The following is a 13,980-nucleotide window of genomic DNA, read 5'->3' as shown; positions in this document are numbered from 1 at the left end:
AAAGAAGAAATTGTACATCCATTTGTCTGAAATGGTACAGGGTTTCCTGCCTGAGCAGGGGGGTTAGGTTAGATGACCTCCAAGGTCCCTTCCAACTTTATTATTATTATTATTACTCTCAGAAAGTGAGTTGGAGCTGGATGTTTTTCTATATCATTAAGTGGTTAGTTCGATTTAAGTATTTATGCAACCGACCTAATCTGATTACTAAATTAACCCATTTTCTTTTTGATTTTGTTTTAATTATTATGAGATAAAATGGAAACAACAGTTTAGAAAGTCAGAGAAGCGCAGAAAGAAGGGAAAAGGGAAAAGTAATGACTTCTGCCTTTTTTCAGGGCAGTAGAATACCAAAAAAAAGCTGCAGCCTCAACCTTTTGCTTTTCATGTCTAATTGCTTCAAGTTATGTCTATAATAACAAAGTCATTCTAACCCGCGAAAACTAAAATTAGAGTTTCAATTTTCCCCCCCACTCAGAAGTCTTTTCCAAACGGAGTCAAAGCTAGATAAATTCTTCTGTTTAATTAAACCAGTCAATTTTGCCATCTCTGCCAACTCCATCACCTTTGGTGTCCATTCATCCAGTGTGGGAATTAATGTATCTACTTAGTTAACCCATTTTCTGCATTTTGGTGGATCAGTGGGCTAATGCCTCCTTAAGTAACACCAGCTGCCTGCAATTAGTGCAGGTTCGAGTCCCACCAGGCTCAAGGTTGACTCAGCCTTCCATCCTTCCGAAGTAGGTAAAATGAGGACCCAGATTGTTGGGGGCAATTAAGCTGACTTTGTAATAATGCCGCTTGGGGGTGTGTGTGAAAGCCCTAATAAGCAGGCATATACATAGAATGAAGGCTACTGCTAAGCTTGTAAGCCGCCCTGAGTCTTCGGAGAAGGGCAAGATATAAATGGAATTAAAATAAAATAAATAAAAAAATAAATGTGAAGCCATGAACTAAGCAAACTGGCTTGTACATCAGATTAAAACACACACACACACACACACACACACACACACACACACACACACAAAACCTATCCAAGCTTAAATAACCAAGCTTGGCATGTCTTTTCTAATACATTTGATTAAGTGTGTAATAAGGACACAGAATTTTTATTGTGCCAACCTACCCAGTGCAATTCGTAAATCATGGTTTATAGCTTGGCACTGCCAAGCCAATGAGGCTTATTCAATCCCATGTATCTAGTCACTGTTCTTTGCTGGAGACATACAGCTTGCTTAATTTCTTTGTGGAATTTACCTTCCATACAGTGCTAAAATCCCATCCACCTTTCATTCTACAGGAGGACATGTTCAAGGAAATTTTGCCGACTCCCTCTTCCGCTTCATGCAAGCAGGTAAAAGCAAAAAAGCAAAACAAAGAACAAAAAAACCCCACCAAACCCCATAACAAAAGGTTTAAGCTCCAACTCCTGCCCTGTTTAAGAAAATGTGTACTGACCAAGTCCTGGGGATTAAGGGGAAGCAAGGAAGGAAGGAAGGAGAGAGAAGAGAAGGAAAAGGGGAGAGAAAGGAGGAAGGAAGGAAGGAAGGAAGGAAGGAAGGAAGGAGAGAGAAGAGAACGAAAAGGGGAGAGGAAGGAGGGAGGAAGGAAGGAAGGAAGGAAGGAGAGAGAAGAGGAAAAGGGGAGAGAAAGGGAAGGAAGGAAGGAAGGAAGGAAGGAGAAGAGGAAAAGGGGAGAGAAAGGAAGGAAGGAAAGAAGGAAGGAAGGAGAGAGAAGAGAAGGAAAAGGGGAGAGGAAGGAAGGAAGGAAAGGAAGGAAGGAAGGCGAGAAGAGAAGGAAAAGGGGAGAGGGAGGAAGGAAGGAAGGAAAGGAGGAAGGAAGGAAGGAAGGAGAGAAGAGGAAAAGGGGAGAGGAAGGAAGGAGAGAGAAGGAAAAGGGGAGAGGAAGGAGGGAGGAAGGAGAGAGAAGAGAAGGAAAAGGGGAGATGAAGGGGGGAGGGAGGAAGGAAGGAAAGGAAGGAAGGAGAAGAGAAGGAAAAGGGGAGAGAAGAGAGGGAGGGAGGGAGAAAGGAAAGAAGGAAGGAATCTTAGCTTTATTGTTCCTTCTCATGAATTGAAAAAAGTGAGCTGAAAGCAGAGAATTGTAACTAGACCCAAAATATGTATCCTGCTTACTATAGCAGGAGTCTTACTCCCAACTGCTAAATATCTTTTCTTTAAACTCTTGATTTTGTAAAAACAAACAAACAAAATCTAAAAGTTGCCAAAGGAAAAGTTGGAAGCATGACCCTCAATGGGATCTGGCTGCATTAATCCTCGACAGAATTTAGCTCGTACAGCCAGGTGCCTTTCGAGTCTCTTGCCCCGAAGCCAAAGGAAGCAAGGAAGTGCCTGGTTTTCGCCCTCCTTGGGCATCCGGTGGGGAGCAGAAGACAAATGCAGTATTTATGAAGCAGCCCAGGCTGAAGCTGATGCCTCCCCAAAGCTGCCTTCTGACATGATCCTGCTTGCCGGGGAATTTTTTTGATTTAGCAGGAAAGGGAATCTGTGCAGCAAACGGTAAAAGCAACGCAGAGGCGCTGGAGGTTCAGAAGCTGGAGAAGACTGTTACGGAGGCAACCCAGGAGCGACACACCCCCCCCCCCGGGGAATCTCACCAGCCTGCGAGAATGCTAATGGCCTGAACTGACTGTGCACTTCCTACCTGAGATCTTTTTTAAAGAAGCGAGAGAGAAGAAACGTGGAATAATAAATCCTGGGTCTACCGAGCTCTGTGACTCACGTTTGCTAGAAAGACTGGAGGGCTTTCCCCAGCACGTAGCAGGCTGCGCTTGGCTTTCAAAGGAAAGGAAGAGAGTGAATGAAGCCAGAACAGAGACTGGGAGCCACCTGGGTCGTTTCCTCCTCTCCCACCATCATCCTCGCCCTCACCACCCCACTATCACCACCATCACCGTCATCGTCCTCATCCTCCTCATCACTACGACTGCCACCACCATCACTATCACCACGACCACACCATCCCCAACACTGTCACCGCCACCATCCTCCTCCTCATCACTACTATTACCATTGCTATCACCATCATCACTGTCATCATCACCATCAACTTCAGCACTACTACCACCATCACTATCACCACCATCATCATCCTCACCATCACCACCATCACTATCACCACCACCATCATCCTCATCATAAGTACTACTACCACCATCATCATCACTATCACCAGCACCACCATCTTCATCATCACTACTCCTACCATCTTCATTACTATCACCACCATCCCAATCATCATCCTCATCATTACTACTGCCACCACCATCACTATCGCCACCACCATAACCACACCATCACCATCATCACTGCCACCTCCACCATCCTCCTCCTCATCAGTACTAGTACCACCGCCATCAGTACTACTACCACCACTATCGCCATCCCCACCGTCTCCGTCTCCGTCATCGCCATCACTCACTAGACTTGGGAGAGAGGTCCATGGCCTCGTCAACCAGGAGAGAGCTGTGGCTTGGTCTCTGTCCAATCTGGTCCAATGCATGTCAGCCTTCGTAGCACCTGCACAATCTCTAACACTGATATTTTGCAGGCTCGGGGCAAAGGAGCGTTGCCTTGGGTTTGTTGTTTAACCAGAGTGAGGTCAGATCTCTTAAACTGGTTGATGGATTAGGTGCCATCAAGTTCATGTTGACTCTTCATTGCCATACAAGTAGCCTTTCTCCAGGACAATCTGTCCCCAACCTGGCCTTTCAGGGGTTCCAGATGGTGCCCCCATCACTGCTGTGACTTCATCCGCTTTACTGCCGATCATCCTCTTCCTCTCTTTTCTTTCACCTTGCATGCTTAATGCACCTGTACTCATCTGCATTTGTCCCCGATTCGTTTTGGCGGGATGATGAAGCCTAAGATTAAAAACACATGCATGGGCATCTCCCTTGCTACCTTCTAAGCTCCACGCCCTCAGCTGTCTTCTTGGCTTCCCCCAGCCCCCCAGGCTGTCCCTGTGGTGACCATTTTGTGAGTGAGTGCGCCCTCTTAGCCTGGCACTTGTAGGCCCACCACCTGCTTCTAAAATTCCAGAGTTGTCTCTCGGCTGGGGACTGCTGAATTAAGGTACCTGATCAGGACCACAAAGGCCAGCTTCAAGCCCAGCTTCAACAACCATTGAAGATTGGTGTGTGTGTGTGTGTGTGTGTGTGTGTGTGTGTGTGTGTGTGTGAGAGAGAGAGAGAGAGAGAGAGAGAGAGAGAGAGAGAGAGAGAGATTTGGTCTAGTACAGGGGTCGGCAACCTCGGCTCTTTTATGACTCGTGGACTTCAACTCCCAGAATTCCTGAGCCAGCATAGCTGGCTCAGGAATTCTGGGAGTTGAAGTCCACGAGTCATAAAAGAGCCGAGGTTGCCTACCCCTGGTCTAGTAGAAAGCTAAGGCAGTATTCCAGCCTCAGCAACTTTAAGACCTATGGACTTCAACTTCCTGAATCCCCCAGTCAGCCACACATAGCTGGTTGGGGTATTCTGGGAATCGAAGTCCTCAAAGTTACCAAGGTTGGACATCCCTGGTCTAATACATCTCTCCCAGCCCAATCCACCTGATGGGATTATTGTTGTTGTGGGGGGAAAGAAACTGGAAGAGAGAGAGAACTCTGCCTACCTCCTCAAATTCTTGGAGGAAAAACGGAATATAAATAGAACGAATATTTCCCCGAAAGTTGAATTCTAAAGATATATACAGGCAATATGTCAAGTTTCCGACGTATGGGCTTTTCAAGTGACTCTGAGGCTTGACACAATATTTGGATGTAATTCATTCCTAGATAACAGATCTTTGGGAAAGGAAGGTTAGGGTTCCTGAATGTTCTCTCTCTCTCTCTCTCTCTCTCTCTCTCTCTCTCTCTCTCTCTCTCTCTCTCTCTCTCTCTCTCTCTCTCTCTCTCTCTCTCTCTCTCTCTCTCTCTTTCTCTCTCCCTCTCTTTTTCTCTCCCTCTCTCTCTACTTTCTTTCCCTCTCTCCTCTTTTTTTCTCTCTCCATCTCTTTTTCTCCCTCCCTCTCCCTCTCCCCTTTCTCTTTCTCTCCCCCCCTCTCTCCTCTCTTTCTCTCTCCCTCTTTTTCTCTCCCTCTCTTCTCTCTCTCCTTCCTTTTTCTCCCTCCCTCTCTCCTCTTTTTTCCTCCCCTCCCTCTCCCCCTTTCTTTCTCTCTCTCCCTCTCCCTTTCTCTCTCTCCCCCTCTCTCCTCTCTCTTTTCTTTCTCCCTCTCTTTTTCTCTCCCTCTCTCTCTCTCCTCTCTCTTTCTCTCTCCCTCTCTTTTTCTCTCCCTCTCTCTCTACTTTCTTTCCCTCTCTCCTCTTTTTTTCTCTCTCCATCTCTTTTTCTCCCTCCCTCTCCCTCTCCCCTTTCTCTTTCTCTCCCCCCCTCTCTCCTCTCTTTCTCTCTCCCTCTTTTTCTCTCCCTCTCTTCTCTCTCTCCTTCCTTTTTCTCCCTCCCTCTCTCCTCTTTTTTCCTCCCCTCCCTCTCCCCCTTTCTTTCTCTCTCTCCCTCTCCCTTTCTCTCTCTCCCCCTCTCTCCTCTCTCTTTTCTTTCTCCCTCTCTTTTTCTCTCCCTCTCTCTCTCCTCTCTTTTTCTCTCTCCCTCTCTTTTTCTCCTTCCCTCCCTCTCCCTCTCCCCTTTCTCTTTCTCTCTCTCAATCTCTCTCCCTCTCTCTTTCTCTCTCTCCCCCTGTCTTCTCTTTCACTCTCCCTTTTTCTCTCCCTCTCTCTCTCCTTTCTTTTCTCTCCCTCCCTCTCTCTCCTCTTTCTCTCCTTCTTTTTCTCCTTCCCTCCCTCTCCCCTTTCTCTCTCTCTCAATCTCCCTCCCTTTCTCTCTCTCTCCCCCCTCTCTCCTCTCTCTCTCTCCTTTCTTTATCTCCCTCTCTCTCCCCTCTCTCTTTTTCTCTCTCTCTCCCTCTCTTTTTCTCCCTCCCTCCCTCTCCCCCTTTCTCTCTCCCCACCCCACCGTCAAAACCTCTGCAACTGCAATCTTTCCATATATATGTGTGTGGGTGTGAGAGAGAGAGAGAGAGCCTTGATAGGACCAACTGGATCTGACCTTTGCCTGCCTGGGTTTTCCCACGGGAAAGTTTGGTGTCTTCTTTATAGCAGAGATGAAGAGAATCCTGGGCACCATGGCAACAGATGATTATCCAGGGAGACCTTGTCTGCTCGGAGGCTAGCCTGCCAGCCAGCAGTTGCCAAAAGGACTTCCTCATAATTTTTGCAAAGATCACAGAGAGAAAAACCCCTGCTGCTTGTGGTGAATAATTGCCTGTTTGCTCTCCTCTCCGCCCAAGGAGGAAGAATATTTCCACGCTTCAAAATCCAGCCAAACTATCCACAAGTAAAAATAAAATAAAATAAATGCTTTTGCCTTATTATAGGGCATCTCCACCCTAGCATCTCCCTCGAAGCTCCCTGCCTCACCCGATCATCATTTAGGTGTTTTGTTTTGTTTTGTTTTACTTGAAATTAAGCAAAAATTAAAAAAAAAGAAAGCCATTCTCCTGCAGAGCAAGAATCCAGCCTCAGCTCTGTACGGTTCTGGGTTCAGAATCAGAATAACAAGAGTTGGAAGGGACCTTGTAGATCATCTAGTCCAACCCCACCCCACCCCTGCCGCCCCAGCAGGAGACTGTCATTTCTGACAGGTCCCCCCCCCCCCGCAAGAATCCAAAAGAATTCCTAGAAATGTGAATGGCTGCTTCTGGGTGTGCCTGCTTCTCTCCACCCTCCCAAAAAAAGCAGATTAACATTCTAGAATTAGGAGTGGGGGGAAAAAACATCCTTCGTCTTTGAGTAAGGGGAGGTTTTACGACTGGCTACCTCCTCCCTTCTCGTTTTATGGGAATGCTTTTCTCCAAGGTCTAAAATTTCTTCTCCCGCCACAACCCAATCTTCTGCTTTTGAGATCTTTTCATTAGACTCACAGATTCACAGGGCTGGAAGGGGTGTCTTCTCATCCAGCCCCTTGCTCAAGCAGGAGACTCTGTAACATTCTGAAAGGGACCTTGGAGGTCTTCTAGTCCAGCCCCCCTGGGCTTAGATCTCTTGTGGGCGCAAAGGGACTCAAGACTGATGACGCATTTGACCCCTTCCTCCAGCTTAGCCTGGTCATCTCCTACATGGATGGATGGATGGATGGATGAATGGATGGATAGATGGATGGATGGATGAATAGGTAGGAAGATAAGGAAAGGTAAGGAAAGGCGAGGTAAGACAAGAGAAGAGAAGATAACCTTTATTGTCATTTTTTACTGTGGGCACAACAGGTGGCCCGCTCTCAAAGTGAGCACTTACCGGACACACACCTAAACATACTATATACAGCATATGTATAGACCCACACCCCTACATATACATAACAATAAAATATTAAACACTGTCCACTTGAATATATAACGGAAGGAGGAAAGCTTGAGAGTTCACAAGGTTAATGCTGTATGGAATGAAACTATGGCTGAATCTGGATGTTCTGCTACGGATACCACAAAACCCCCTCCTCCCATAAGGGAACAAGGAAAACAGATCATGAAGAGGGTGTGTAGTGTCCCAGATAATCTTACGGACCCTGTTCAAACAACACTTCTGTGCTATGTCCTGGATGGAGGGGAGGGAACTGCCAATGATCTTTTTGGCCCTCCTCACCACTCTTTGCACCGCCTTCCTGTCCGAAGCAGGGATACTTCCAAACCAGACTGTGATGCCGTATGACAGGATGCTCTCCGTCATCCCTCTGTAGAAAGTGGTGAGGACAGGGGAAGGAAGATGTGCTTTTCTCATGCGACGCAGAAAGAAAAAAATCAAGCACTGGAAATCAGGAGTCCAGGCAATTCAAGTGACTATATAGGTTTATTGCAAGCTTAAGCTCTCTACAAGAATCTCAACTACTAACGGTCAAAGCAAATTGGCAGTGGATAAAAGCCAATGGAATTCAAGGTGGGCTAGACTCAGATCTCTTGTGTGGGCGCAAAGGGACTCAAGACAGATGATGCGTTTGACCCCCTCCCTTACACTCAGCCTGTGTTCTGTACCAGCCTACTACCAGCCCTGCAGAAAAGGCAGGGACAACCCCTTTACAAAATGGCAAGAGGCTGGAACTAAGCCTGCCAAATTTATTGACATAAAACAGAGCAAACAGAGCAAAACAGAAACACGAACCATGAAACAGGAGCTATTCAAACGGTTGCCTTCAGCAAACCAGCCCTCCCACACATTCCCCTTTTAAACAGTTCAAGGCGTGGCTTCTCTCTGCCTCCTTCCGAGGTGCCCCATTGCCTTCCTCTGTTTACTCCTGATTGACTGTCTCCTGCGTTGGGCGTCCTTGAACAGGGCTAGCTGTGGGTCATCTTCATCCATGCTGTCAGGCTCACACAGCTGGGTCTGCATCGTAACCAGATGGGAGGGGCCTGGCTGAGGGCTCTGAGAAGCCTCAGGGCTGTCCTCTGCAGCACCCCCCTCCTCCTCCTCTGAATCCTCCGACCCAACTGCCGAACCCACAGGCTGACCCTGAATCACAACAGCCTGGTCGTCTCCCACACAGGCATCAATGGCCTTCAAAAGTCTAATAGATATGTTTCTTTGTTGTTGTTAGCTGCAAAGTCGTGTCCGACCCATCGAGACCCCATGGACAACGTTCCTCCAGGCCTTCCTGTCCTCTACCATCTTCTGGAGTCCATTTAAGCTCAGGCCTCCTGCTTCAGTGACTCCATCCAGCCACCTCATTCTCCGTCGTCCCCTTCTTCTCTTGCCCTCAACCTTTCCCAGCATTCTCCAGTGAGTCCTTCCTTCTCATTAGGTGGCCAAAGTATCTTGAGTTTCAACTTCAGGATCTGGCCTTCTAAAGAGCAGTCAAGGTTGATCTCCTCTAGGACTGACCGGTTTGATTGCCTTGCAGTCCAAGGGACTCGCAGGAGTCTTCTCCAGCACCACAGTTCAAAGGCCTCAATTCTTTGGCGCTCAGCCTTTCTTACGGTCCAGCTTTCACTGCCATCCATTGCAACTGGGAAGACTGTAGATGCGTTTCTAGCATATCTTTTGTAATGGCTGAGGGCTAAAGCCTCTTTTCTGTCACGTGCAACCTTGATTCCTTCAACTGCCAAATATAGTCGCACAAGGACTATATAAGATGTAAAGGATTTTACAGTAGGAAGTCTTAATCTAGCACATGTCAACGAAAGAATGCATTGGAATATTTCTCCAGTTTTATGCCAGCTCATTTTTATTTTTATTTTTAGGGAAGACAACACCTGACAGCTAGTATCAGGAGCTCTTCCTCCAAACGTAGCCATTTTTGATGCAGCTTTCCCAATTGAAAGCTGTTTCTAATCTCTGAAATATTTCAGAAGCAGCAAGAGGGAATTATACTCCTGTTTGTGTTGCAGTCGCTTCTACAGATCCCACCATTGTTTTTAATTTTTTTTGTAAGAAATCTTTCTCGTGTTACATTTACGTCCTGCTTTGAGCACTTAGAAAGGATAGGGATTTTAGCACTTTGGAGTTTACAAGAACATGAAAAGCCTCTTCAAAGGAGGGGGGGGAAACCTTCAGGAAAAAAAACGAAGCTTTTACTCCAGGAATTTTTCAGTTCTTCCGGAAACCGTACAGTCAAGATGTCATTTGACCAGCTTGTTACCTTGTTGTAAGAGATGCTGTAATGAAATAATTTCTCTGGATTTTTGTATAGGAGCCAAGGTCCTCTGTACCTTATTACTAATCAAACCTGGCATGTGGTCCCAGAACTTAGCTCGGTACCTCCGTAAATTGGATCGGGAGAAGTTCAGTGTAGTTGGCATGAAACATACAAACCTCCGATCGGAAGTGGTCCAAACATTAATGCCTTCCAAGACTGAGCAGGTGTGTTGAAGCCGTTTCTCAGCTCCATAGCTTTCCCCCCCCCTCTTGCTCCTGATGTGAATTCATCCAAGGGGTCATGATGTTAGGTCACTGCCCCAGTGGTGCTTTTCCAAAAGGCAACTGGACTTCCTTGGGGTTTTATTCCCTTGAAAACGTTTCACTTCTCATCTGAGAAGCTTCTTCAAGTTCTTGCATAAGAAGAAAAACGTTTTCAAGGAATCAAAAGAACAACCCCAAGAAAGTCTCCTTGCCTTTTGGAAAAGCTCCTTTGGGAGAACTCTAAGCTGGATGACTGAGAATTTCCATAACCATGTTGGCTCCTTGTTTTGTTTGTTATCTATGGTCACTTTTAATACCCATCAATCCAGTCTTAACCAGTGCCTAGAGATTTCTCTTGTAGCTTGATGTTGTCACCAGAAATCTACAGCAACATAGACCAGGGGTCCCCAATTTGTGGTCCACGGCCCGGGACCAGGGTACAGCCTGTTGGCCACCGGGCCCCGGGAATAGCTGGCGGACCCCGCCCCACTCGTGGGCACCGGCAGCCCCATTTGCCCAGCGTAGAATTCTGGGAGTTGAAGTCCACAGGTCATAAAGGGGCCACAGTTGCCCACCTCTGCCCTACAGCAACCTGACTTGACTTTGTGCTTCCCCCAAATGTTTTGGGGTTGCTGTTCCCAGCCTTTGAAGCTTCTTTAGAGCAGGCTACTCAAAGGCTAGCTAAACTTTACATATTGTTAGGCATTACTGTTCCACTGATTTACATTTGCACCAGTGCACGTGCCACAGGTGCGCACGGCACACTTGCACATGCACACACAAGCTAGCACCACCGTCATTCTTGCACCCATTTGTGCATGCACACACAGGGCCAAACATGCGCACATTTCCCTGCTGCTCTCTTTCTTTCCAGGCGGCCAACCTGGAAAAGTTGGGGAAACTTTGACATAGGCAGTTCTTCACCCACATCTCAAAGATCGCACAGACCACCCAAGAAGCTCCTTCCCTTTTGACTCTTGCTGTACAAGGAGGCCTCAGCTTACAACCGTTCGTTTAGCGACTGTGCAAAGTTACAACAGCATGGCAAAAAGCGACTTAGGGCCGTTTTTCACACTTCCGATTGTCACATGATCAAAATGTGAACGCTTGTCAACCGACGCCTATTTATGGCGGTCGCGGTGTCCCGGGTGTGTGTGTGTGTGTCACGTGATCCCCCTTTTGCGACCTTCCAAGGAGCAAAAAGTCAACGGGGGAAGCCAGATCCACTTCACAACCGTGTTACTGATTTAAGGACTCAGCGATTCGCTTAACCAACGTGGCAAGGAAGTTCGTAAAATGAGTCCAAATTCACTTAACCACAACGTTTCGCTCAGCCACAGAAATGTTGAGCTCCGTTGCAGTCATAAGCCGAGGACTACCTATATAACACTTTGCTCTCTGCTTGCGGCCTTCTAGTCTTATGAAAGTGCTTCTCCTTCCAGATGGCAAATCAGGGGCTATGCTCAGTTTTTGAAATTAGCCTAGATAGGCCTGCAGTGCTTCTGAATCTGAACCACCCCACCAACCACACAACTTTACAAAGTGCAGCGCTAAGTCTGGAACCAGCTGATCTAATGGTTGCTTTCGGATCTTATTAGCCTGAGGGACTTTTTCGTATTTTGCAATTCCCCGAATGACGATTTTAAGTTCTGGGAAAAGAAAATTCATGCATATTTTAATCAGAACTGGGAAAATCCCAGGCAGCTTGCCATGCTGGCTCTTTAAAAAGGTGATGCTTGTTACCTAATAACCCGGCTTAAAATGGAGAAGGGCCTAAGAGGAACCTTTGCAATTATGCCAGTCCTGGGAGATTTAAAGTATTTGTTGCTGATGGCTGGTTTAGTTTCTTAGTCTCTGGATTCTAGGCCACTGTCCTTTGTAAATTGGCAGTTTTATATGCAGATAGTCCTCAAGTTAAGGCCACAATGGAGCCCAAAGTTTCTGTGGCTAAGTGAGACATTTGTGAAGTGAATTTTTGCCCCATCTTGCAAGGATATCCACCCTGTTCAAGCACGGCTCCATTTATCCTCTCTCAGACTAATTTTCTTCTTGATATATTTTTAATCTCCCCCCTCAGGTGCCTGGAAGTCTTCCACTGCTAGATTAATGATGTCACACTGGGATCACGTGATCCCCTTTTGCGACCTTCTGACGAGCAAAAAGTCAATGGGGGAAGATTAAGATTCGCTTAACAACCGTGTTACTGACTTAACAACTGCACTGATTCACTTAACGACTGTGGCAAGAAAGGTCATAACAATGGAGCAAATCTCGCTTAACAAACGTTTCGCTTAGCAGCAGAAATTGTGGGCTCCACTGTGGCTGTAAGTCGAGGACAACTGTACATTAATGAAATAATGCAGCAGTGTGACTTCCTTAATCTAGCAGCGGAGGACTTCCAGGCACCAGAAGGTGGAGATGAAAAATATATAAAGAAGAAGAAATTAGTCTAGGAGAGGATAAATGGAGCCGTGCTTGAACAGGGTGGATATTCTCCCGTGCCCAAAGTTACAAAATCTTCCCCAGTGTAAACATAAATGTTTTGAGCTGTGTGATAACAACAACAGCAATACAAATGATGCCAAACAGATGCTGGCAGTCACATGAATGAACTTGTAAGTTTCTTCCAAGAACAGATTGATACCCCAGATTTCTCTCGAAGCCGTGAATATGAAATACAGAAAACAGCGAGGCCCAATGAAAATTTAAAATGGATATGGATATGTTCGCCATCTTGGGTTGTTTGTAAAAATAGTAAAACAGGGATAAAAATAAATAAAACAACTCCCCCCCCCTTTTTTTTTTTTCTTCTTCTCCTCCCAGAGCTCTGCTGACTTGGAAGCTCACTCCCGCTACCTCACTTCAGGATCCTCTCTGGTGTTGTGTCTTCAGAGAGAAAACGCAGTGAAAAAGCTTCTGGACCTACTAGGGCCTGAAGACCCAAAAGAAGCTCGGGCTATTAACCAGTTCTTCTGGAGAGCTCTGCATGGACACAGCTCCATCCAAAATGGGTTTTATGGTGAGTCTCAAAGCGCTCAGAGCCATTTTTCCCCCTTCCTTTTTCAGAACGAGAACAGCGCTAGATTTCTAAGCCAAGGTGAAGAGGTCCTAGCTTTGGAGATAGATTTTTGTGGGCAATCCCCTGAGAAATGAATGGATTGATTAATTCATTGATGAAAGTTTAAGCTTTGAATCGTTTCTCTCTCCAGGCGCTGCACGTAGTTCCTTGACCTACAGTACAACCGCAGTAAAGTCCAAAATTTCTGTTACTGAGCAAAGCAGTGGAGGGAGTTTCACCCCGTTTTATAACCTTTTTTCACCCCGTTTTATAACCTTTTTTTAACCACGGCTGTTAAATGAATCATGCAGTCATTAAACGAATGTGGCTTCTCCCCTTGACTTGGCTTGTCATCAGATGGCTGGTGATCACAGTGCAACCATCATAAACAACCTGCCTCCAGAAGTTGTGAATGCTCCGTCACTGGAGGTTTTTAAGAAGAGATTGGACAGGCATTTGATCTGAAATGATAGGGTTTCCTGCCTGAGCAGGGGGTTGGGCTAGAAGACCTCCAAGGTCCCTTCCAACTCTACTATTATTGTTGTTGTTGCTGCTGTTAAATACATGCCAGCTGCCAAGCGCCTGAATTTTGATCCCCTGACCACGTGACCATATGCAGTGGTCATAAGTGTGAAAAACAGTCATAAGTCCCTGTTTCCAGCGCCATTGTAACTTTGAAGGGTCACTAAACGAACTGCTGTAAGCAGAGGACTACGTCTCATGACAATCTCATGACCATCTCAAATACTTTGGGGGGGGGCTTTCTTTTGCATCTCCCAACCTTTAAAACATCAACTTTCAGTCCCCTATTGAGGCAAGAAGGATAAGGTATAGATACCGCTTGGAGTAACTTTCCACTACAGTACCCAATAATCTACAAGGATTGGCCCCGGTGTTGGGAAAGTTGGGAGTTGGAATCCACCAACGTCTGGAAAGCTATGGGTTTGCCCCTCCCGACGTTAAAACATGAGATTTTTCTGAATACCTTTCAATCAAAGGACACGCTGTCCACAGTG

At 46.4% G+C, this 13,980-nt stretch overlaps 1 protein-coding gene across 1 annotated transcript in view; it reads left to right on the top strand.

The window, feature by feature from the left end:
- DNAAF8 (dynein axonemal assembly factor 8) overlaps positions 1–13,980 on the top strand; it is a gene marked incomplete at its 5' end in the record, with an annotated part of 107,776 nt that overhangs the window by 70,899 nt on the left and 22,897 nt on the right. Inside the window, 3 exons of the mRNA XM_081337968.1 lie at positions 1,304–1,357; positions 9,698–9,867; positions 12,730–12,925. Coding sequence (XP_081194094.1) covers positions 1,304–1,357; positions 9,698–9,867; positions 12,730–12,925 — 420 coding nt within the window. The remainder of the gene's footprint in view (positions 1–1,303; positions 1,358–9,697; positions 9,868–12,729; positions 12,926–13,980) is intronic.

Source organism: Vipera berus (assembly GCF_964194415.1).
Source record: "Vipera berus genome assembly, chromosome: 13".
Taxonomy (NCBI): Eukaryota; Metazoa; Chordata; class Lepidosauria; order Squamata; family Viperidae; genus Vipera; species Vipera berus.
Note: the sequence above shows the minus strand (reverse complement) of the source record. Positions and strands in the feature narration are given on the sequence as shown.